This window comes from Eumetopias jubatus, unplaced genomic scaffold (assembly GCF_037043125.1).
Source record: "Eumetopias jubatus isolate StellerSeaLion01/CBP00866 unplaced genomic scaffold, mEumJub1_p1.0 scaffold_2, whole genome shotgun sequence".
NCBI lineage: Eukaryota > Metazoa > Chordata > Mammalia > Carnivora > Otariidae > Eumetopias > Eumetopias jubatus.
The window spans coordinates 77,288,697-77,314,722 of NW_028274808.1; the positions used below are offsets into that span (position 1 = coordinate 77,288,697).

The window sequence follows — 26,026 nt, forward strand, 5'->3', positions numbered from 1 at the left end:
GCTCAATTGGTTGAGCATCCAACTCTTGGTTTCGGCTTGAGTCATGGTCTCAGGATTGTGAGATCAAGCCCTGTGCTGGGCTCCTGCCTTGGCGAGGAGTCTGCTTGAGAATTTCTCTCCCTCTGCCTCTCCCCAACTCCTGCTCTCTCTCTCCACCTCCCTCTCTCAAAACAACAAATCTTAAAAAAAAAAAAAAAGAAATAGTTGGCTCAAAGTTGTTTCCTTTCCTTGCCACACCAATATTGCTATGACTACATGGAATGAGCCATTTGCATTAATAAAGATGCATGAGAGCAAGCTGTCTTTAAACATGCAGTCAGCATATACTTGGGTTTTGTCTCATCTTTATAGGTGCTGTTTATATCTGGAAATGAGTTCTTAACTACCAGTAATGTCTTTTCACCCTGAAAGGAAAGAAGAATAAATACAGTATGGCAGGAATTCAAGGATGACACAACACACAGTCAAGCACTCCCTTTGAGTGAAGCATGGTTGACACACTAGGATTACTAATTTATAATAGACCCCAACTACTCATTCCAACAGCCTCTATCATCCTAACTAGCTACTTTCAGTAGGGGAGGAGGCAGGAGAGACTGACCTTGATTCACCTCATTACCAGCCAAATGTGGAAAACCCTTTAGCACAGTGATTCTCAATCTTGGCTGCACTTGGCTCCACATCAAATCACCTGGGGAGCTTTTAAAGCTCCAACTGCCCAGATCATACCCCAAACATCTGAATATCTGGGGGTAGGGTGCAGGCACTGGTAATTTTTTAAAGTTCCCAGTGATCCAAGGTGCAGCCAAGGTTGAGAACCACTGATCTCACTGAGATCACGCCTCCTGACCTCATCTAAATTCTGCTGAAAGCCAACTTAGAGCATTTCACAACCCCAACTTCTGAGTAGAGCAGGTACAACAAGGTCCTGAATGCTGGAACATCACTGATGCCTGCACCGAGGTCCACACAGAGGGCTGAACCGAAAGCTTATTAGCAGAAGAGTTACCCAGATCCTCACCTGAGAGCCACCTTTTCCAATAGTTTGCACTAAAAACAAACAAAACCCCCAAGTAACCAATCTTAAGAGATGTCACCAAAGCCCGCTAGGATTTTTTTTTTAAGTAAAATCTCTTGGGAAAGAAAGTATATGGGGGAGCGCACCCCCCCACAGACACAGCCTATAGACAGAACCATACGATTCCCATGGCCGCCCAGAAAACACCCCGTAAACTCCCCTCAGCTCAGCGCAAGCGGGCGCGCGCCAGCCTGTGGCCACTGCACCTGCTGTCGCGCTGGGCCGCACCTGCCGCGCCGGGCCCTCTCCTCCTACCTTCCAGCAGCTCGTCCAGGCTGGTGACCTTCCGACTGCCGTCGATGGTGTAGATGGTGCGGACACCCTGGGGCAGGTTCACGTTGTCCGACAAGGAGCGGGTGAGCTCCATGAGCAGCGCATCGAAGGACCGGAAGCGGTCGCTAGAGATGGCAAACACCAGGCCCTTGAAGTAGCGGTCCCCATTCCGGTAGAAGCGCGCCTTCTTGGCCTTCTTCTCTGAGCTCAGAGCCTGCAGGGTCCGCGTGCGGTAGAAGCTGCAGTGGGCACTGTGCGCCGGGCTGGGGATGAGCCCGTTCCCCTTGGGGCCCGAGCTGCTGCTGCCTCCCGAGGAGCTGGGCGCCCCTCTCCGCGACCCCGGTCGCGGCCTTTTGTCCCGTTCCTCAAAGTGCTCCAGCTCAATACTCCTGGTGCTGGCCATCACGGCTGCTCCGAAGGCTCCCCCACAAAAAACGTCCCAGCCAAATCCTCCGGGTAGCCTAGTGTCAATGCGAGAATCAGTTCAGGGACGTATGAGCGCGGGTGGCGGGGGGGAGGGGAAGGCTCAGAGTGCCGGGACACCTGGCTCTGGCATCCCGCCCTCTCCTCACAGGTGGGGCCGCTGAGCCGCCGAGGAGCCGGATGGCCCGCGCCCCCCCTAAAAGTGGCCGCAGCGTTGAGCTGCTCAGCTCATTGTCCAGCGCGGCTCGCTCTGTCCCGCCCGCAGGGAGTCCCCCGCCCCCCGAGCGCCTTCTCCACCCAGCCACGCCTCACAACTCCCGCCTGGGAGCCGGCCAGGAGACGCAAAGTTGGGCCGCCCGAGGTTCGCCCCGGGCCGGCGAGCGCACACAAAGCTCGGGCGCTCGCCGCGGCTCGCGTCCGCCGGCGGCTCCCGGGAGGCTAAGGGGAAGGAAGGAAGAGGAGTGGGAGGAGCTGGGAGCGTGGGAGAGGCGCCGCGGGCCCGCAGGGGCGTCGCGCCCGGCCCCGGCCCGCCCACGAGCCCTGCGGGAGGCCCGGGATGCGGCGCCTCCACCTGGCTCGCCCGCAGGCCCTGCCCTAGTGGCGGCGCGCGCGGACTCCGGCTGAGAGGGCCGTGCGGTGGCCCCTTCCTCCCACAGAGCCCGGCCCTTGCGGGAAATAATGCAGCCCGCCTCCCTGGCTGCCGGCCGGCCCAGCCCACCCGCGAGCATCCGCGCCCGACTCCGCGGCCGGCCGGACTCCGCGGCCGGCCCGGCTCGCTGACGGGGCTGGAGGTGGGGGGGGCGGTTCCTGCCCCCCAAGGGCTGCCAAAGCCGGGGAGGGAGTGGGTGAGCGAGGAGAAGGGGCCGCACGGGTCAGCGCGGAGGCTCTGCGGCGGGAGAGGACCGACTCCTCCTGGGTCCTAGGCAGCCCCGGCCGCCTGACAGCTACAAACCCGTGCGGCGCGCTAATGGGCGCAGCCGCGGCACGCGCTCCTCCGCCTGGGAAACGTAAACGCGCAGGCCAAAAAAACTACAAAGGAAGGAGATTCAAGGGCAGAGATCACATCCCTAACTAGCCTCCAAAGGAGGAACCGAGGCTAAACTAGGACAGAAATTCGAAACATGACATTGGATTTGGGTACAAAATTTATAAAAGAAAATTTGAAGCTTTATTTTAAAATCCTTTGATAAAACAGTTTCCACTGCAGATTTGCTGACATAGGATGCTGAGTAAGTTTGAAGGAATAAATGATCAGAAGTTATTGGGTTTAAAAAAAAAGTTATTGGGTTTTGAGGGATTTAATCAACAAATATTAAGAGCAAGTCATGTGTCAGGCGTTGTTTCCACCACTGGGGATGCATTAGTAAAGGAAACAAATACCTCCCCTCCCCCACTCACAGTCAAGTGGTATTTAACGTTGTCAATTGAGCTTCTTAATTGAGGTCTCACATTTGTAAGCACCCATCATACTGGAAATCTTAATTTACTACTGTCAACAGTAAAAACATATTTCCTAAAGGCTTATGCGAAACATTAGTTATTTCCATTTTGCTATCAGGGAAAGATGAGGCCACAAGATGTTTGGTCCTAATCTAACAGGTGGGTAAGCTACCCTGAAACCTTATTTATTCAGCACCTGGTTCTTTGAGTGGCCCTAGACAACAAATCCAAATCGACCTGGAAGGTTGGAAGGCATGGATACTTTTCTCGGAATGAACTGAGTCCTGGAAAAGCATGAGTAAGAAAAGGCAGGAGTATATGCAGTTGTTCTTCAGCAGCTGTGAAGTTGCCCTGGCATGGCAATGATCCAGAAGAATCCTGTTCAGTGCACCACTGTAGTCCCAGGACAGTCTCAGAGACACACCTGGACATAGTTGACTTCTAGAACCAGGCCTGGAGCAGGCCAGGAAGTCAGCTGATCTGAGGTTACATTGTAGTTTTCAAGGGGAAAAATTCTAAAATATTATTAGGTCCATGACCACGATAGACCTCAACCCAGACCAATTAAATCAGAATTTCTGGAGATAGGCTTCTCCAACAGTATTTCTTTCTTCCTTCCGTTCTTTTTTTTTTTTTAGGATTTATTTATTTCAGAGAGAGCGAGCTTTCGAGCAGGGGGAGGGGCAGAGGGAGAGGGAGAGAGAATCCCAAGCAGACTCTGCTGAGCATGAACCAAAACCAACAGTGGGGCACCCAGCCGACTGAGCCACTCAGGAACCCCAACCAACAGTTATTTTTTGAAAGTGCTCTTAATGTATATAGCCAGGGCTTCCAACTACAGGCTATAACATTAAGAATCAAAATAGCAGTGTTTCTTCTCAAACTCTGATGTACTTATACATAGTAGGGGAATCTCATAAAAATGTGGCTTCTGATTCAGTAGGTAGGATTTGAAATGCTACATTTCTTAAAGAGTTTTTTTCTAACAAGCTTCCAGGCAATGCCATCATTGCTGGTCTCCGTACAGTACTTTGAGAAAAAAAGAACTAAATGGCAAATTCCTTGAGATAAGGCCTCATTAAATACAACTAATTGCAGAGCCTATCAACTTTGTAAATGATTTAACATGGGTGTGTTCATCTGTTTTGCTATTACTATATCTTGGGGGAAAAAACACTTTCTAATTCATTGCTGTAGTAACAAATTATCCCAAATTTAGTGATTTACAGCAATAAATATGCATTATCTCAACAGTTTCTGTGAGTCAGAAATCTAGGAGCAGCTCCCCTTGAGTTTTCATTAGATTGCAATCAAGACATCGACTAGGGCTGCAGTCATCCAAAGGTCTGACTGGCACCTGGAGACCCACTTCCAACATGGCTCACTCACGTTGTTGGCAGGAGCCCTTAGTTCCTCACCATGAACACCTCTCTGTAGGGTCACTTGAGTGTTGTAACATGTCAGCTGGCTTCCCCTAGAGTAAGCATTCATAAGAAAACAAGGTGGAAGCCATTACATCATTCCCACACTATCCTGTAAGTTATACTGCTCAGCCCCGTTCAATGGGGGACACAAGGGTATGATTACCAGGTGTCAGGGATCATTGGGGTCATCTTGCAGGCTGGTCGTGCAGGCTTCAATCACTCAAGCTGTAGGACACTGACATATACACATTTTCTCACTCAAAGATTTCTGATAAAAGATTTGGCCCTTCTTAAAAAGTGAAGACAATGAGGTAATATGCCAGTATTTTCACATTATTCCCTAACATTATATCCCTAAATTAAACAAAGATTACTGTTTCTCAACAAGGGTGAGGGCAGAAGAGAATTTCCAAAGCTGTTACTTAGTTAAAATTATTTTTCTCTTGCTCTTGCATTAGTTTAAAGGATTTTATTCCAAACCCTCATATAAGAATTAAGATGTGATCACTTTTCATAAGATATTTACATAATGTATATGGTATATAACAAGATCCAGTTTAAAAAAAAAAAAGACCCAGTTTGCCAAAATTTGAATATTTATGGTGGTGGGAAAAAATTAGTTTTGGCATTGAAATCCTAAGGCAAGCAAAACTGGGGGTTCTAGATAGACATCACTTAATTTGGGTTATTTTGTAGTAGAACCAAAACAAATTCTCTCCTTTTAAACCATTGCAGAATTTGCAGAATAGGATATTTCGACTGGTATTTCCTTTGCTGCAATAACTCCTTTTTTCTAACCAAGAAACACTATCTGATTTGTTATTCATTCGTCATTACAGAAATGGTCTAATTCTCCTTGTTGGTTGTGAGGTCTACCAATTCTGTCCACCAGGTCCTGATTTAAAAGGGCTTCATTCAGAGGGGCTGGCCCTGCCTCTTCACCACCTGGAAGCTGGCCTTGACCTTTTCTCTGTTGGTGGTAGATTCTCCATATCCTTTCCTTACCGCCCTTAATCTAACACTTGTCTGAATAAAAACTTTTGTGCAGAGTACTTTTAAAAATAGCTTCATTTCTATGCTACAGAGAACCTAAAAATTTCAATCCAACACTTCTCCATTTTTTGTATGATTACAAAGGAACCCTTTCTGCTCTTGATATATAATAAATTAAAATTGCGAAGTATCGAGTGAATCTGAACATTTTCTTGATGATATCCAGGAGAGGGTCTTTTAAAAACCATCTGGGGCAGGAAAACTCAACTACACATGAAGGGAAGCTAATTGTTTTTTGTTCTCTACACTTCTTAGATCACAGTTTCAGAATTTTGGAGCTGCCTTTTAGCCATATGATAACTCTCTTTCCCCCACCCCCACCTCTCTACCCCTACCTGGACTAAGAAATGCAATGGAAATTTTTATTTAGCGTTATTTGTTTAAACGAGATTTCATTACACACTTTTTTTTTTTTTAAGATTTTACTTGTTTGACACAGAGAGACAGCAAGAGAGGGAACACAAGCACTGGGAGTGGGAGAGGGAGAAGCAGGCTTCCCACTGAGCAGGGATCCCAATGATGGGGTGTTGGGGGGGGGAATGCCGGGCTCCATCCTAGGGTCGTGGGATCATGACCTGAGCCAAAAGCAGCCGCTTAACTACTGAGCTCCTCATTACATACTACTTCGTGGAGCTTTACATAAGAAAACTTGCCTTGAATATCTGCTGATTTTGCTTCAGGCTACTTTACTTTTCCAGTGCATTGGCTAGTCTTCACTTCTGGCCAGAAACTTCTGCTCTTAGAGGCAGTTTTCCAGCTCCGTTATTTATTACGGTAAACATGCTTACGAACCTTTTGGACTGCACTGTGACGAGACTTTTCTGCTGTCTCATGTTTTCATTCCTGTTCACTAGTGCCAAACATTTCTCCCAGAAGCAAAAATGATGAAACAACTATTTTCAGCAAAAGGGCCTGGTGACTATGGACTTGAGTTTTTGAAACTGAGCAATATTTTTTATTTCATAATCTTTAGTGCCTATAAATTCTGGCAATTTTTGTCCAGCTTTAACGGGAAAGGGCATAAAGCAAAGTGGGTCAGAAAGAGACTTTCTCCCCTTACTCCATACCCTGAACCTGGCCTGGAAAAAAGATTCAGACAAACTGTTCTCTTATTTGTTGTTTCACCTTGGCAGCTTTGCTGTCCTTTTCAGTCATGATTTTTACAGCACTTTACAAATATATGAATAACTTCTTTGCAAATATGTATGTGAGGGAATGATTAAAACTACCTTTTCAGGTTCAGAAAATTCAAACTTAGCTTATTGGTTAAATCTTTCAAAAAATTCCAAGTTTAATTTTTTTTTAAGATTATTTATTTGAGAGAGAGAGAGCAAGTGCCAGCATGTGTGGGCCCGTGGGGCGTGGGGGGAGGGGCAGAGGGAGAGAGAATCTCAAGCAGACCCCACTGAGCGTGGAGCCCAAAGTGGGGCTCAATCTCAGGGCAGGTTCCTGAGATTGGGTAAGGGACAGGTGGGGCTAGGTAGGGAGAGATAGATAGGGGGCTATGTGATCAGAAATGCGAGAAATGCTGAAGTGTAAGGAAACCAAAGATAAGGGAACAAACCTGGAGCACCCTGCCGTAGGTTATGGGGTGGGTGTCTTTTCTATGATAATCATCTGTGACCAACAAAGAATTACCAAACCCTAAAAAGAAGTGAGCCATTAAAGATGTTATGACCTGTCCTTACTCAAGCCAAGATATCACAAGAATGTTAAGGCCACAACATCCCCGGTCAGTTCTAAACAAAAGACTGTCAGTGAAGGCACCTTTGGCAACCCTGTCAGGACCCCTTTCACTCTTGAGAGCTTTTTCTGTATCTTTACTTAATAAGCTTCTATCTCTTTACTCACCCTCCTTTGTCTGCTAGATTCATACTTTGACTCCCTGAGACAAGATCCTCACTCTCCTGGGACGCCTGGGTGGCTCAGTCGATTAAGCGTCTGCTTTCAGCTTGGGCCCTGATCCCAGGCTCCTGGGATTGAGTCCCGCATCGGGCTCCCTGCTCAGCAGGGAGCCTGCTTCTCCTTCTGCCACTCCCCATGCTTGTGCTTGCTCTCTCTCACTGACAAATAAATAAAATCTCCAAAAAAAAAAAAAACCAAACTTCACTCCTCCTTCAAGATCACAACCCGAGCTGAAACCGAGTCTGACCCTTAACCAAGTGTACCATCCAGGCACCCCCCCCACCTTGAATTTTTTTTATGGAATATCAAATGAACTGAAAAAAAATTCAAATATGCGTGCTTTAAACATATATAGCACACAAATCCTTTTTTTTTTTTCTATGAGAAACTGTGGTTGAATAGTTCTCCCTATTGGTACATTTCACTTCCAGAAAGTATCTGGGACAAAGACTCTCACTTTTTATGTAAATTCCATCCATTCAAAATTATACTCAGTTATTTTGTCATTCACTAGTTCAGCTGCAATAATTACTAAGATGAAAATAACAAAAACATTTAAATTATATAGCAACATTCTTCTTAGAAATTTGAACTTTTTTTCTCCTAAAACTTCCTAAGAAGCAAATCTAGGCAGGTAGTAGTATTCCTAAAGAGTCCCTACTTTCCAGATAAGGGAGTCGAGGCACAGACAGTGATTTTCAATAATTATTTAATAATATCAAAAGTGAAAGACCGTGGAAAAGTACCACAGTACTCTCATTTTGTTTCTATAGAGTCAAATTTCCCAAACCCAATATAAAATTTACTCTTTGAATCTAAGCTTTTTGCTCCATTTAAAATTCAAAAAGAATTATCTTAAAATGGATCATGCTTTTAGTGGCTTCCTCTTCTCAGTAGCATATTCCATGTTTATACAAATACTGAATGTGACAAACTGTGTTCGTGTCATTCTGTATGTAAGATTAAAATAATGATGTTCCTGAGTACTTAAAGGGTAATAAAGCTTTGTGATGATTAGTCAGTAGTTATGACCTAGTTAAAGAAGCAGATTATAGATGAGGAAATGAGAAAGATTGAGCAGCAGAGATAGAAATTTACTCCAGGGTATGCTAACTCGAGAAAATGTTCATCTCAAGCTTTCAAAATTCATTAATCATAAAGAAGTCTGTCCCTTTAGGAAGTTATAATTAAAAATTAATGATTTTTATACCTACAGTAGGTTTATATTGCAAAGTAGTTGGTTATTTTAGGGCAAATGTTCTGTGTCCCATATTTGAAATATTCAAGTGTAAAAACAATATTTATTTTATATATGTTAATAATATACTGCGCATATTTGGTCAGTCCCCTTTAATAAATCTATACTCATTTGGCTATGTATTTAGGATCAAAGATATAGCTTTTCCTTGGTACTTTCCAGAGTCCTATTTGAAATAACTGATATTGACCATGATTTATTGTTTATATATAAGATCAGATAAGGGTCGCCTGGGTGGCTCAGTCAGTTAAACATATGCCTTTGGCTCAGGTCATGATCTCAGGGTCCTGGGATCGAGTCCCACATCGGGCTCCCTGCTCAGTGCAGAGCCTGCTTCTCCCTCTCCCTCCCCCCCTAATGCTCTCTCTCTCTCGCTCACTCTCTATCTCAAATAAATAAATAAAATCTTTAAAAAAAATCAGATAGATATGTGTGTGTGATATCTTAATGTAACTGATATGTTCATTTTTAATAGTTTGCTAGTATTATAAAATTAATTTATTTTAGTACTGAAATTAATCACAGTTACTATAATGATCACTACAATAATCATAATATTTTTCTTCCTACAATTCCTCCCTCTAGTGCTAAGCCCCCAAATTCCTGAGGTCTTACCTTGTTCAAAAGTTTAGTTCAATGTCTTCATGAAGAGAAATCTGACCAATTACTCAGCCCTCCAGGGGCCTCTGTGCCAGCTGCCATTGCTGCGTCAGCACCCCCACTGTCTCCTACCTTCTCATGACCCACTGATGGGCTGCAACTCTGGGCCCACCAACAGTTTCTGAAAACATAGAGAAGAACAGATAAAGAAAAATTTGTTCTCCTGAAACAAAGTCTTGTTGCTAACTTGGAAGAAAGGTTTGTTCCAAGGTGACATATTCTTTTCACTAAGACATAGAATGATTGACTAAATCTGGGTATATAATTACAAATATGTAGAAAATGGGGTTTGTCGAAGTAATTACAAATAATTTTCCTTTAAATTCTTGTTAAGAAGGACTATCTTAATCTCTTCAGCCTTCTCAGATTCCTTTAATAGACTTGGCAAGGCCTGAATATGAAAATGATAGGCCTTATAACATGATGGAAATTCTGCAAACCACTATAAATTGCCCAATTGTTTCCCTGAATGGTTTTGAAGTTACCTACCTCATATCATGCAGTTTACCAGTTTGTCACATAATTTGGTGGGAAATTTTTTTTTTTTTAGAGAGAGAGGGTGCGAGTGTAGAGGGCAGAGAGGGCAGAGGGAGAGGGAGAGAGAGAATCTTTTTTTTTCATTTATTTTTTAAATTTTATTTTATTATGTTAATCACCATACATTACATCATTAGTTTTTGCTGTAGTGTTCCATGATTCATTGTCTGCATATAACACCCAGTGCTCCATTCAATATGTGCCCTCTTTAATACCCAACACCAGGCTGACCCGCCCCCCTCCCCCCCTCCCCTCTAGAACCTTCAGTTTGTTTCTCAGAGTCCATAGTCTCTCATGGTTCGTTGGGGAGAGAGACTCTTAAGCAGGCTCCATGCCCAGTTTGAAACCCAGTGTGGGGCTTGATCGCACAACCCTGAGATCCTGACCTAAGCCAAAATCAAGAGTCGGATGCTCAACAGACTGACCTACCCAGGCACCGCGGTTTGGTGGGATATTCTTAAAGTAACTTAGAATGTTTAGGAAAAGGCAGCAGGAAAGTGAAATATGGTACCCTGATGTGTCTCTACACACAACTGCTTTGTTCTTTTTCATCGAGGTACAATTAACATATAACATTACAGTACACAATTGCTTTATATTTTAATTAATCTTAATTTAAACAATGTGTAAGCTTTTGATTTTGGACTTGTTTGAATGGGTGGATAACATTAATCGCCTTTTTTTTTTTTTTTTTTTACTGGTTTGGTCAAAGACTTTCCCTGGAGCAAAAGTTTTACCCCAATGTTGGTTTTATAAAAGGTGGTATAAACTAGTTTGCTGGGGGTGCCTGGCTGGCTCAGTTAGTGGAACATGTGATTCTTGATCTCAGGATCATGAATACAAACCCCACATTGGGTATAGAGGTTACTTGGAAATAAAATCCTTTTTTTAAAAAAAAGACAAAAGTAAATTTAAAGGCCTCCACCATGAGACTGTAGACAATCCCCACATTCCTTTCAGTCTATGCACCATTGTCAAGATTTTCAAACAGAGATGATAAATTTATCCAAATTTAATATCAGAAAAATCTATCATGAAAATTGAAGAAAGTCTTAAAGAGTTACTAATAAGGTTGCTGCTGATATATATATTTTTTAAAACACCGCTTTATTTGGAGCAAATGAGTGATTTTTATTTTTTTAATTTTACTTATTTATTTATTTATTTTAAAGATTTTATTTATTTGTCAGAGAGAGAGAGAGAGAGAGCACAAGCAGGGGGAGCTGCAGGCAGAGGGAGAAGCAGGCTCCCTGCTCAGCAGGGAGCCCAACGTGGTCTTGATCCCATGACCCTGGGATCATCACCTGAGCTGAAGACACAAGCTTAACCGACTGAACCACCCAGGTGTCCCACAAATGAATGGTTTTTTAAAAACCTCCAAATTAGATCACAGACCAAATGGTATCAGCCAGCTCTGAAATTATTTTTTCATATTTTAGTTATAATTAATTCTCTCTGATAGATCCAAAACACTCTCTAAGTTTTCTGTCATTAAAAAAATTTTTTTAACAACTTCAAACTGACAGAAAAGGTACAAATTCAGCACAAAGCATTTTTTTTTTTCTGAATCGTTTGAAAATAAGTTGCCAACATAATGTCTTATCATGCCTAAATATTTATTGTATATTTTTATAAATAAAAGCATTTTCCTACACAGTATGACACAAGTATCAAAGTCAGAAAATTGACATTGATAAATTGCTACTTCTAATTATCAGAACCTATTCACATTTTGCCAGATCTCCTGATAATGTCCTTTTAAGTAAAAGGAACCAGTTCAGAACCACACCATGTGCTTTGATGTTGTGTCTCTTTAGGCTCCTTTGGCCTATGGCATTTCCTCAGTCTTTCCTAGACTTTTGTGACCTTCATATTTTGAAGATTACAGGCTAGTTATTTTGTACGGTCCCCCAATTTGGGGTGTTTCTGATTTTTCCTCAGGACTAGATTTATTTTATTTATTTATTATTTTTAAAAAAGATTTTATTTACTTATCTGACACAGAGAGAGAGAGAGCACAAGCAGGGGGAGCAGCAGGGCAGAGGGAGAGGGAGAAGCAGGGAGCCCGACGTGGGGCTGGATCCCAGGACCCTGGGATCATGACCTGAGCAGAAGGCAGATGCTTAACCAACTGAGCCACCCAGGTGCCCCAGGACTAGATTTAAATTATGCATTTTTGGCAGGCATATCAGAGAAGTGGTGCTGTGCTTTTCCTATTGTATCATATCAGATGGGGCTCAATTTCAATTTGTCTCATCATCCATGATCATCCTTTGATTGCCTGATTTAAGTGGTACCTGCCAGTCTTCTTCACTGGAAATTTACTCTTCTTCCCTTGGTAATTAATAAGTATTTTGTAGGAAGGCACTTTGAAACTTACATAAATATCTTATTGTTCCTTGAATTTTCAATTGATTCATTTATTTTGTCAATTTGGAGTCATAGTGTCCTATTTTATTCAATTACTATCATTATTTATTTTGATGCTCAAATGATCCCCAATTTGGGCAATGCATTCAGCTGATTTCTATGTCCTTTTGTTGTCCCATCATTTTTTAAAAATTTTTTTAAAGATTTTTTTAAAATTTATTTGACAGAGAGAGAGAGAGCACACAAGCAGGGGAAGCAGGAGAGGGAGAAGCAGTTTCCCCACTGAGCAAGGAGCCTGATCCGGGGCTTGATCCCAGGACTCTGGGATCTCAACCTGAGCCAAAGGCAGACGCTTAACCAACTGAGCCACCCAGGCACCCCTGTCCCCATGATTTTTGAGCACTTCCTTTCAGTTATATGTTCTGGACTCATGTGGTACTTGCTCTGCCCTAGTCCTGGAAACAGTCATTTTTCTTCCTTTTTGTGGAGAATGATATTTAGGGGATAAGATTTGGGTAATGGGCATTTTCATTGCTATGGGTTTTAGCTAGCTGCTCCTGGGCCTCTCAGTGGACAGATCTAGGGAATAAATGTATGTACATATACATACATGTCCCTCAATGACCATGAGTTCACACCGCAGCCCTCTCCCCCACACAGATGTCCTTCTCACCCCACTCAGACACTAGTGCCCTTGGTTGGGCCACCTCCCGCATGTGTGTTCTCCTTTTCCCCCTTGGACTTCGATACCCCACAATGGACAGCCTTCCTACACAGATGCTCCTCACCCTGCTTAGGCTCTGACACGCCCCATAGGCCAGGCCTCTTATGTGTGGCCCTCCTCAACTCCACTCAAGCTCCAACATACAGCGCCTGGGCTACCACTGCTGCATCCTTCCCCGAAGGTCTTCCTCACACTTCCTGAGGTCTGACACCCTACTTAGGTCCATCATAGCTACCCCTATGGCCCCACCTAATGGCTTTAGTTCTGATTTGTTTGGTAAGGGAGAAAGGAAGAGGAAGAGCTCAATTTTTTTTCTTCAAATTTATTTTACTTTTAGAATCTAACCAACAGACCTCCAATGAACCATTGTCCTTAGTCACCCAGCATCACTTCCCCTTGCTTTTGGGAGCATGCCATGATTTTTACTCTGGTGAAATACCCTCTTCCACTCTCAGCACATGCATTTTAGGCAGGACCGACTTCACCCCTTGCTTTAGCAATGAGCATGTGACTCAATCCTGGCCAGTTGACCACATGTTCTTGGCCATAGTGGATAGCATTACATTTTACTCTGTTGCTTAAACCAAACAATCAACCAAACAAAAAAAAATCATGTATTCATCCATGACTTCGTTTTCTCTCTCATACCTCACCTCCAATTAATAATTGTCTTCTTTCAAAACATATACCATATACAGAACCATTTCTGCCACGTACAGAGGTACCCTATCCCAAACCATTTTCATCTCTCACCTGATCTCCTGCCTCCAGTCTGTTCCACTGTAGAGTCATCTTCATACAGTAGCCAAAATGAGTGTTAAAACTTTAAGAAAGATGATGTCATTTTTCTGCTCAACAGGCATCATTGGCTTCCTCTTACACTCAGAACAATATCTGATCTCCTTGCACTGTTGCCAACCAAGGCTTGCATCCGGACCTATGTCACCTGAGGAACTGATAAAACTACAGAGGCCTGGGCCCACCCCAAGAGATTCTGACTTAATGGACGTGGTGTGGGGCCTGGATACTGGTTTCTTCTAAAAAGCTCCTCGGTGATTCTAACATGCAGCTGGAGCTGAGAACCACCGTCTACAGGATCTGGCCCTGGCTACCTGTCAGACCTCATACGTATCACTGTTACCACCGTTCACTCCAGCCATCTGGGCCTCTCTGCTCTTCCTTGAGCACGCCAGGCATGATCCCACCTCAGGGGCTTTGCATCACTGGACGCAGTGACTTCGGACACTAGCTGCCTGGAGTTAAGCAAAACTTCACAGGTTAAGGGCATGGCCCTCCATAAGGCCGCCCTCACTTCAACAGCAGTCAGCTCAGGAGTTCCCAGGATACCTACACTGCTGACCAACTGGCTACAAATTCAGTGGTCCCACTACTCCTTCCGGTTTGAAGAAAAATCACAGAACTCAGGCAAGCAATTATGATTACAGTTTATTATAGCAACAAACAAACAAATCGAGTCCAACCAAAAGAAAAGAGGGCAGGGTCTGGGAGGGTCTCAAATGCAAAACCTCTGTGCTCTCTCCCTGTGTAGTCCGGATGCATTAATTGCTCAGCTCGCCACGAGTAACGATACCCGCAGAATGTTGCTAACTAGGGATGTTCACTCAAGCTTCCTTGTCTTGGGTTTTTACTGGGATTTCATTATGTAGATATGATTGATTGACTCATTAGCCGCATGATTAAACTCAATCTCCAGACTCCCTCCCCTCTGTGGTGATCAAGCTGATATCACATGGCTGAAATTCATAATCTTCTAATAACACGGTTGGTCTTTTTGGCACGGCCAGCCCCCATCCTGAGTCATTTCCTTAACATAAACTATTGAGGGGCCCAGCAGGAGTCACCTCATTAGCAGAAACTATCAGGATCCCCTGTGAATAGCAAAAATACTCCTATTACTCAGGAAATTCCAAGGATCTAGAGGTTACCTCATAGGAGCCAGGGACAGGGGCTAGCCAAGTTCTTTCTCATACAGTACTGGGTAAAGACATACGTGGCCCAATCTACCCTGGGCATTTTGGTTACATGATCTAATAAAAACTCTTATTTGTTCAAGCCAGGTTGAGTTGCATTTTCTGTCACTATTAAGGGTCCTTAGTGACACACAAATCAATTGGTTTTCCTGACTTCTCTGTCTTCCCACTAGTTTATATCGTAAGTAATTGTCTGTTGGATCAATCTTCCTAAACAACATTTCTGATCTTGTCATTCCATTGTTTAAAATCCTCCATCAATAAGTTACTTGAAGTGCCTTTTCTTTATCTACTAGTCCAAAAAATTCAGTCTCACATTCAAGGTCTACATCATCTGGCTCTAATTGTCTTGATCTCTCACAACTAATCTTTAGATATACACTGTATTTTTTTTCAAGTAACATCTATTTTTTAAAAAGTTTTTATTTAAATTCCAGTTAGTTAACATATAGTGTAATATTCATTTCAGGCATACAGTATAGTGATTCAACACTTCCATTCAACATCTGGTGCTCATCACAAGTACCCTCCTTCATCCCCATCACCTGTTTCACCCATCCCCCTCCCCGACCCCACCTCCCCTCTGGTAACCATCAGTGTGTTCCCTGTAGTTAAGAGCCTGTTTCTTGGTAGATATACACTTTAACCGGATGGACTACTTGCTTTTTCTGGAACGCTTTTTGCATTTTCCCATTCTGTGCCCTTGTTAGATCATCCTGTTTGTTTGGAAGATGCAGCCTCTTCTTTCTACTTGTCAAATGGTACTTACGGACCTCTTCCATGAATAGCTCTTTAATAATCCCAGCTGGAAGTAATTTCTTCCTATAAATTCTTCAGCAGTGAGTACTGTCTTTGTGCTTCTCTAATAACACCTGTCACATCTTGTTTATTATTAATATTTGTCCTTTACTGATATATGAACACTTATATAATATTAATTAAAACAATATTTAATTAGTTCTTACAAGGCTCTAAGAATATAAATATGAATAATTAGTTTCTGTCGCAAAGCAACTAAATATCTAGTAAAAGAGGAGAATATACTTTTATCAATTGGCTTTATTCACCAGCCATTATCTCTCCCAATATTTTATCTCCCATATCCTGCCTATTCTCTCCTGGAATTCTTAGATGGAAGTTGGACCTTTAAATTCATTCTCCTTGCCTTTTCACATTTTCTATTTCTTTATTTTTGTCCTACATTCAGGAAAATTTGTTCAAATCTTTTTTCAAGTTTACTAATTCCTCCTTCAGCTGGTTCTAATCTGATGTGTTTAACTCATTTATCCAGTAGTAAATCTAAATGACTATTCATTTCTAAAAATTCTAATTCATCCTTTTAAAATGTGGGGTTTTTTTTTCCCAGTGAATTGCCATTTCTTTATTTTTTCAGAGCTTTTTAGATTTTCAAATTTTAAAACATATACGGTCTCTTTTAGATTGTTTCCTTATATATCGAATATTGAGATGGGAAAATATTATGTCTGATTCTCATGCACTCTTTGTGAATTTTTATTATGAGCTTCCCTTTCGTAAGGCTCATTTTTGTTTGTGGTTATCCCATGCTGCATGGATAGCAGAATTTAATATTAACATCTTCCAGGTACCTCAGAGGTAACCCGGGCCCAAGCCCATGATAATTTCTAGGCTTGAGGTTTCCTGCAGTACTAGGTAAAGTAAATTTAGACTACACACCAACTAAAGCAATAGGTTTGGAATTTTTATTCCTCTGAGAAGACTCAATTTTTTTCCCTGCACAGTTTTTTCATTTCTTGATCTTGTTGGCTGAAGTTTTTGGTCCTGTTTGGCTGGGATTGTAGCTTTGGATAGTCCTGGACTTCAATAGGGATCTCTTCCTATTTTCCCTCAGGTGGGCATAAGAGGGCTTCTGTTCCTGATGGGCATTAAAACGCTGGTCGTTACCAAATCAATACCATGGTTTCCATCAGCCCACCAAGGTTATTGCAGCCTCAATTCTCATATTTATCACTCTGCCTTTTAATTCCCTCTGTGTTTTGGCACTTGAGGATTCCCTTTCTGTCAGCCATAAATGAACTTTTTTTTGGTTTTGTTTTATTTTTTAATCCAGTGTTCCTAAGGGCTTATAGCTAGAAGGTTTCCATGTTACCAGTCAACCAAATTGCTAGAACCACAATAAAAATAGATATGTATCCAACTATATAATATCTACTACACCAGAAGACAGCATAATAGATGCCATAATAAAGTGAAGGAAACCCTATGGAAATTCATAAAAGATAGTAATTAGTTGTGATCGCAGATTTGAGAAAGTTTTGACTGAGTAACTGTCTTAGTCCATTCAGGCAGCTATAACAAAATACCACAGACTGGGTAGCTTATAAACAACAGAAATTGATTGCTTACAGTTTTAGAGGCTGGAAGTCTGAGATCAGGGTGCCAGCATAGTCAGGTGAGACTTTTAAATTTATCCTCAAAGTTGCGGCTCTCTTGGGCTAAATAAAGAGCCATAGCCTAGAAGTTCCTTTTTGAGATTCCAGTTTTCAAATCTTTCTCTGTATGAAAGCTTCAGTTTCTAAAAATAAACAAAATCGGAAGACTTCTCCTTGGAGGAAACATTTAGCAACAGCAACCACAAAAGTTTGAGAAGGAAACTCATTGTTCAATAAAAGGAAGAACAAAAATCTAGCTTTATTCTATTTTTAAAAATTTATTTTACTTGCTGAGTTTTCCAAAAGCTGCTTAGATGGAAACAAAAGGGAAGTGAAACAGTCAAGAGTATTTCAGTTTGTATTTTAATTAAAGGAACAACTTGCCAACAGTGTGTCATTTGAGAATAATTTTTTAAAAAGAGTAAAAGCAAAAAGCCACTGGGGTGCCTGGCTGGTTCAGTCAGTCAAGCAGGGGACTCTTGATCTTGGGATTGTGAGTTGGAACCCTATGTTGGGTGTAGAGATTACTTAAAAAATAAAATCGTAAAGAAAAAAAAAAAGAAAAAAGCCAGTATGTTTCATTTTCATGACATCCACACTGCATTCATTCTTCGATTCATTCTTTTATTTATTAACTATTTGTTGAACATCTGTGTCAGACATCATAGTAGGCTCTAAACTCGGGGTGTAACTTAACTAGTAATGCCATAATGATCATTCGACATGGTAAATTCAGTCTTTCCTTCTTTGCAGTTGGCATTGTGGACTGGCTAATTGAACTTTTATTTGATCATTCTTGCAGTAGGTCCTTTTCTACTGCAGAGTTTGGAAGGCTGAGAAAGTCATTTTTCATGACAGGCTCCTCCAGTTTAGCACACCTGCATGAGATTTTTGAGGGCAGAAGTGAAGTGGAAGCCATTTTCCTGACTTTTGCTTTATTCCATTGGTAAGCTGGGTTATGAAATGTGAGGGTTTTTTGGTAGTGATGTATCCAAGTCCATTACTTAGCTTTCTGTGTATTGAGAGGAGTTGCTGGGGAGAGGAAGCCATGTTTAGCTTCTTCGTTCCCACTTCCTAATTTCTCCACTACAGCTATGACCATATGTTCTTGAACCCAAGCATTAAAATGATAGCCTCAGAGGAATAGCATCCCAGTGAGTCTGTTCTAAAGAGGGGTTCTAGGATTCATTTCTAGAGACCAGGCTCTGCCAAGCATTTTATTAGCACCCAATTCCATGTGTTAAATCCCTTTCTATTTAAAATATGAAGAGTGGATTCTGTTTCTTGCACTGAATCATGCCCAACACACCCTCCAGTGTTATTTAAGGATAATATTAGAACTCTTAGAGATGCCGCACTAAGAGTTGTGTATAACTGATCCCTGTATATTTAGTTTCTCTTTTCTTACCAAATATTGCAATGAAAATTAGAACATACAGGGGCACCTGGGTGGCTCAGTTGGTTAGGTGTCTGCCTTTGGCTTGGGTCATGATCCCAGGGTCCTGGGATCAAGCCCCATGTTGGGTTCCTTGCTCAGCAGGGAGCCTGCTTCTCCCTCTCCCTCTCCCTCTGTCTGCCACTCTCCCTACTTATGCTCTCTCTCTAAATAAATAAAATCTTTAACAAAAAAAAAAAGAAAATTAGACTATACATATATTAGGCAGTCACTATCAGTAATATGCTGTGAAGGTTAAGAGCTCAGGTCCCAAGTCAGATAACTTGAGGTTCCCCAAGACAATATGAGCTTCTTGAAAGCGAAGACTTTGGTTCACCATGGATTCCTCAGGTGCTAGAACAGCACCTGGCACACCCAATTGTATTCACCTGTGAGGCATGAACAGGCAGGTATAGTTCTTTTGCCAGCCTAGCCCAAGAAAAATACAATGTTCTCATTCTTTGGTGAGAGCTGTAGTTCTCACCCGCTGATGATCACCTGATTGCCCTTGGCCCGCCACAAATATTATTCCAAAGGGTTTTTTATTTATTCCAAAGTATTTTTTCATCAGCTAAAATAGCTTCCCAGCATAATATAGAGTAAAGATTTGGAGTATGACAAGTAAATGGGTCCCATATTACCATGTGACTTGAACAAGTTATCACACTTCTTCAAGCTTCAGTTCCCTATGTGCCGAAGGGGGAAAGTAATGGTCACCAGGTAGTTGTGAAGATTAAATTTATGAATGCAAAACATTAAATTTATGAATGCAAAACATAGGTTCTCCCCTGACTTTTCCACCTTACAAAAGAACCCAGTAATTTGTGCTCTCCTCCATCTCCTCTCTGAGAATCTTTAATCACTCCCTGAACCTCATGTCATTGCTTTGTGCAGTATGTCATTCATGTGAGACTTCTGTGCATTATTCATTGAGCACCAAGTATTGCAAAATATCTCAGTAGAGGCGACAGGACACACGAAGATGAGTAGTACAACAGTATTTATTTATAATACAATATAATAGTATTTAGTTGAATTACATGAAATTTTTGTTTTTGTAAGTCAAAAAAGGTCAAACTGTTCCAATATCATATGGATGAACTTATCTGCTCTTGAGGTGCTCACAATCCACTGATACACACCTAAGTCCTTAGGGAGGGCTACCACAGAATTACACACAAAATGTTATGTGGATAAAAGAGACAGAAAAGACTACTGATGGGGAAGTTATGAGAAAAATTTGTGGACTAGATGGGGTTTACCAGGGCCTAAAATTACCAGAAAAGGGATGTGTTAGTCTTATCAGCTAGAAGCCCGGCGACCTAGTGCACTGCTCATTGATTTAGAAGAGCAGCTGCCAACAAGTGAGCTCAGTGGGTTTATTTTGGAAAGGCTAAAGGCATTTCAGTTGGGTTAAGGAGACAGAGCCAATTTACCTCCAGGGAGGAGGGAGACATGCATGTCTGTGGTGAGAGTGATGAGGCCCCCAGAGAATATGTATGTCTTATTATTCGTTTGTATCTTACTTTGAACAAAAATTTAACAATGAGAAGATAGGGTGATGGAACTCACTTCAACCTTAACAATTAAGCCTATAAATTACACACTTTTTAAAATTCATGGTAAAATATACATTAAAACATTTGCCATTTCAGTCAATTTTTTACAAGATTTCTTTTATTTGAGGGGCACCTGGGTGGATCAGTCATTCAGCATCTGCCTTCGGCTCAGGTCATGATCCCAGGGTCCTGGGATCGAGCCCCGCTGCGGGCTCCCTGCTCGGCAGGAAGCCTGCTTCTTCCTCTGCCCACTCTCCCTGCTTGTGTTCCCTCTGTCTCTCTCTCTGTCAAATAAATAAATGAAATCTTAAAAAAAAAAAAGACTTCTTTATTTGAGAGAGATGGAGAGAGCATGTATGGGGAAGAGGGAGAGAGAGAATCCCAAGCAGACTCCCTGCTGAACACAGAGCTCTATGCAGGGCTTGATCTTAGGACTCTGAGATCATGACCCGAGCCTAAATCAAGAGTCTGACGCTTAACTGACTGAGCCACACAGGTGCCCCAATATATTCACATTGTTATGTAACTATTACCACAATCCATCTCCAGAATTTTTTTCATCATTTCAAACTGAAACACTGTCCCAATGAAACAATAACTCCTCATTCTCTCCTCTCCTCAGCCCTTGGCAACCACCATTCCACTTTCTGTCTCAATTAATTTGACTACTCTAGGCACCTTATATAAGTGGAATCATACAACATGTGTCATTTTGTGTCTACTTATTATATTTAGTATGACCTTAAAGTTCATCCATGTTGGAGCATGTATCAGAATGTCTTTTCTTTTTAAGGCTGAATAACATTCTATTGTATGTATAGACCACACTTTGTTTATCTATTGCTGCATCAATCGACATTCGGATTATTTCCTCTTTTTGGCAGGAGCTACTTTTAAGCCAGTTTGGGCAGCATAAAAGAGGCTAGCTTCAGAGAGCTCTTCACCTGCCATGCCTGGCTGGTAGGACAAGATAGAAACACCCATCACTTACCAAGTGCCCTGAGAAACTGGGGTAGAGATCACCAGGTATGCCTTGTCCCAGTCTGGCATGGAACCAGTGAGGACCTGACTCTGGGCCTAACCCATGTCTCCATGTCCTTGTCCTGAGACTGACCTTGAAGACAATATTCCACCCACCTCATCACATGCCACCCCCCATAGCAGGCCCAGCATTCTGTTTTTTTCTGTAGTTATTTTGGACAAAAGCTTTATTCCCTGTGAGTCCACTTAAAAATCCCTTTTACAAATAAGGCCTCAAGGACAATGGCTTTCTTTCCAGCTAATAATAAGTGGCAGCTCATTAATTCCTCCTGCTTCCCTCACACTTTGTTGCATCTTTTTCCTGGTGCCATCAGGCAGTCAGTCTCAGGAAGGGAAAGTCAGCAGAACCACACTGCAGGGGCCCACAAGTGAGAAAGAGAGTTGCCTTTCTTCCTTTTTTTTTTTTTTTTAAGATTTTATTTATTTTTTTGAGAGAGAGAGCAGGAGAGGGGGTGAGGAGCAGAAGGAGAAGGAGAAGCAGACTCCCTGCTGAGCAAGAAGCCTGATATGGGGCTTGATCCCAAGACCCTGAGATGATTACCTCAGCCAAAGGCAGAAGCTTAACTGACTGAGCCACCCAGGCACCCTGAGAGTTGCCTTTCTTGTTTATTCCTAATTTTTAAAATGGTGAGTAAAGTCCTCTTACTTCTCCCCGCAGAGAAAAAAAGGGTAAGATTTTTCACTTTGTTTTGCAAAAATGTGTAGATCCAACATATCTTCTAATTACAGCTTCACTATCAGGATATCATAATGGCTGCTTCAAAGACCAAGCAATAATAGATTTTGAGGAATATAACACCCATGCTCTTTTAGTACATCTGTAATTATTGTGTACATTCTAATTACAATGTGCTTCTTACCTAGATATTCTTGCTCAAGGAAAACAACAATCACAACAAAAAACATAAACAAAACAAAAAACCCAACTGTGCTTCTATTTTCAGTCAGTCTATTTATACTCCTAAGCCTGAACCTGCCTAGTGCTACCTGGGCTCTGCCATCAATATGTTTCTAGCAGCCACATGTAGGTGACTTGAGTGTGCAAATTGTCAGCACAGTAAAATTGCAACCTGAAATTAGATAAGATTTTTCATGCAAGATCTCAAATGTTAGAGTCTTAATTAACCCCGTGACTCTCAAGCAAAGAAAGCCTCCACCCATCTGGGCTAATTTTTACCCTCACTGCTTAGTCTATTTCTCTGGGGTATGAGCAGGTGGAGGGTGGAGAAGAGACTCATGAGAGTCAAATGCACTCACACTATGCTGTTTCCATCTAATTAGAATTACTTCAGTAATCTCATTGGCTAAATTTTCAAAAAATATTCAGTGAAAGCCATAAGTTGTTTTATATTATTTTATTTGAAGATTTATTTATTTCTTTGAGAGAGAGACAGCACGAGCAGAAGGGGCAGAGGGCAAGGGAGAGAGAATCTCAAGTGGACTCCACACTGAGCACCGAGCCCAATGTGGTTATCCCAGGACCCTGAGATCATGACCTGAGGCAAAGGCAGACGCTTAGCCGACCAAACTACCCAGGTGCCCTGATTTTTTTATTTTGAGAGAGAGAGAAAGAGCGTGCAGGTGGCAGGGGGACAGGAAGAGCAGAGGAAGAGGGAGAGAGAGAATCCATGCTGTGCCTGGAGCCTGTCACAGGGCTCGATCTCACGACCTTGAGATTATGACCTCAGCCAAAATTAAGAGTCAGACACTTATCCAACCGAGCCACTGAGGTGCCAGATATCCATAATTTTAGATTACTAGTTGCTTTCTTACAATCACGAACTGTAGTGTTACATGCACACAAAGTATTTTACTGTTAAATGTTTAATGATCGGCACTTTGAAGTGTTGGTCTAACATGAACACTGGTTGATATTTTCATTTACATTAATGTTTAAAATAAAGAGAGAAAATGAAAACGTATTGCAAGATCTTCGCTTATTTCTCAGTAAGAGAAGCAGATTTTTTTGCTAAGTTAGGTAATAGTCTTCAGATACCGGAAAAACATTCCTTAAGTTTTTAATGCCATTCACAATGTAATAACAGATAGGGCACATTTTGATGTTTAATTTGCACTATTAATGTATTCTCTACCACTCTCTTAAGTCTAGACAAGCAACAAAATAAAAAATCAACTCTGATTTGTAGCATTTGTCAATTTCCTCAGTGTAAACACTCCCATCGCGGCAAATTTCAGTGAGACACCAGATAAGGTGGAGTTGGGAAGACAGTAGTGTGCCATTACATAGTACTTCTACTATACAAGTATTTGTTTCATTTGCTTTTTAATAATGACTGTGTTTAACAACTAGCTTGCAAAATTCCTGAAAATGTAACAATCGGCTCTCATAAGCCTGTGATACAGGTCAGCTCTAGCCCATCACTGTGCATCTATCCACACACGTCCAGACACAGTGTGTCCTCACTCACAATTTTAGTGTAGATACAATTTATGTTCTACAAGTTGTTTTCCACTTAGTTATATTTCATTTTTCCATTATTATATTTAATAGTCACTCTTCGAGATACCAGAAATATATTTAAGCATCTTTTGTTAGAAATTTAGTTGATTTGCAGTTTTAAATTATTACAAAATCTCTATTAAATAGACTTGTACATTTTAACTTTTTCCTCTGTAGAAATATTTACCAAGAATACACTTCTAGGAATGGGATTATGTATAAAAATATTTTTATGACTCTTGCTCTTTTAATGACTTAGAAAGATCCACATTTTATTTAGTTTACATTCCCACATGTAGAAATGTTTTCAAGCGCGCCAATATTTGTTTATAAGCCAGTAGCATTGTAGGACTATATCAATCACTGATGTCAAACTTACCCTAAGCAATAAAGGTTAGTTACACTGGTGAACAAGTGCTAAGATGTTTTTATTTGTTCTAGGGAAATAGCACATTAGCACTTTCAGGAGGCCATGGAGGAGGCCTCTCACACACTTGCAGCAATGAGGATCACTTACCAGCTTCATTGTATTCATTGTCACATGACCTAAATTGGCTAAGTGGCACCAAATGTCCAATCCATAAATGTCTCTTCTTCCCAGGGATTGTTTCTTCTGGATCCTGACTCCTCTCTAGTTCCTATAAGGAATTAGCCCCTCTCTTGCCCCATACCCCAGAATTTACATAATAGGAGAACTTTAATACACTTGAGCTACTCATGGCTTGGTTCTGAACCACTCACCACAACTTTTCCCTTTGAATACACTCTATCCCATTCTACATCTGCTTGGCTTCTGACCTCATTGGTCATTTTCCTATTTCCGCCTTTCCTAATGCCTGGAACCGTCTTGCTGGTTCAGACTGTGGGGCCCATTGGACCCAACTGTGCTTCTCCTTAACTTATACTACATTGGAGTGGCTGGCATGGAAGCCACTTCTGACGTGACCGAGTGTTAAGACTCTCCACCTCAGAGTCTCTCCTCCTCCTTCCTCCTGCTCTTTCTTGCAATACTCCCTCCCAGTTCTTCATGCAAATATGCATGTGTTCAACTAACAAATATGTACCCTAGACATAGCCGGGATATGGTGAAAACTAGATAGAGAAGCTCTATGCTGTAGTGGAGCTTACATTCTTATGTGGAGAAAAACAATTAACAAACAAATGCATACACACTTAAGACTTTCAGACGGGGGTATGCGGCAGGGGGCGCCTGGGTACAGATAAATAAAATCTTTAAAAAATATAAATAAATAAATAAATAAATAAAACTGGATTGTATGAATCCCCTTGGAGGGAGTGTGTTGTCAGAGAAGAGGGCAGAAGAGAAGCAATAGCTAACGAGGTAGCAGGGAGATCAGGGGGGTGTGGGTAATGGAGACCAAGAGCAGAGTGACTCAGGAGGGAAGGGCTGGTAAATGTTGCCTTGTGACTTGTGACCATGTGCTGGTCGCAAGTCAAAAAATATAAAGATGAAAACATTTCCTTAGCTGTGGCATCTTGGAAGTTGGTGAATTTGACAAGAACAGCTTCGGGAGAGTTGGAGGTGGTAGAATACTGAGTGAAGAACAGTTGTGAGGAACATGAATATAAACCACTTTTTTGGGTTTGGGGGCAAGTTTCGCTGTGAACATGTGTCAGAGACACTAGTTTCCTTCTTGGAATGCATTTTCCCCTTTTATTTTAGAAGCAGAGACTCACATTTTATCTAGACTTTGCTGCCTGAGATAAGGACTTCATTTGCTGGTCTCCCCTGCAGCTGGGGACAGAGTTGTGGCCATGTGATGAGGCTCTTGACATAATATTTCTGAGCAGGCTTCTTCTTCTTTTTTTTTTTTTTAATAGGCAGAGAAAACAGGATGTTTTAATTGGTAGAGTCAAGAGTTGTTTGTTCTTGATTGCAGCGTTCAACATGCAAATTACATTCACCTCTTGGTAGAGAAATGGCGCCCTGCCACTTCCCGGGGATAGTTAATCCAGACAGAA

General features: G+C 41.8%; 1 protein-coding gene across 1 annotated transcript in view; it reads right to left on the bottom strand.

Moving 5' to 3' along the window:
- The window catches only part of DCLK2 (doublecortin like kinase 2), a 145,452-nt gene extending 143,698 nt beyond the window's left edge, over nucleotides 1-1,754 (bottom strand). Inside the window, exon 1 of the mRNA XM_028125293.2 lies at nucleotides 1,334-1,754. Within this exon, the coding sequence (XP_027981094.1) occupies nucleotides 1,334-1,754 (421 nt within the window). The remainder of the gene's footprint in view (nucleotides 1-1,333) is intronic.
- Nucleotides 1,755-26,026: the final 24,272 nt, after the last annotated feature.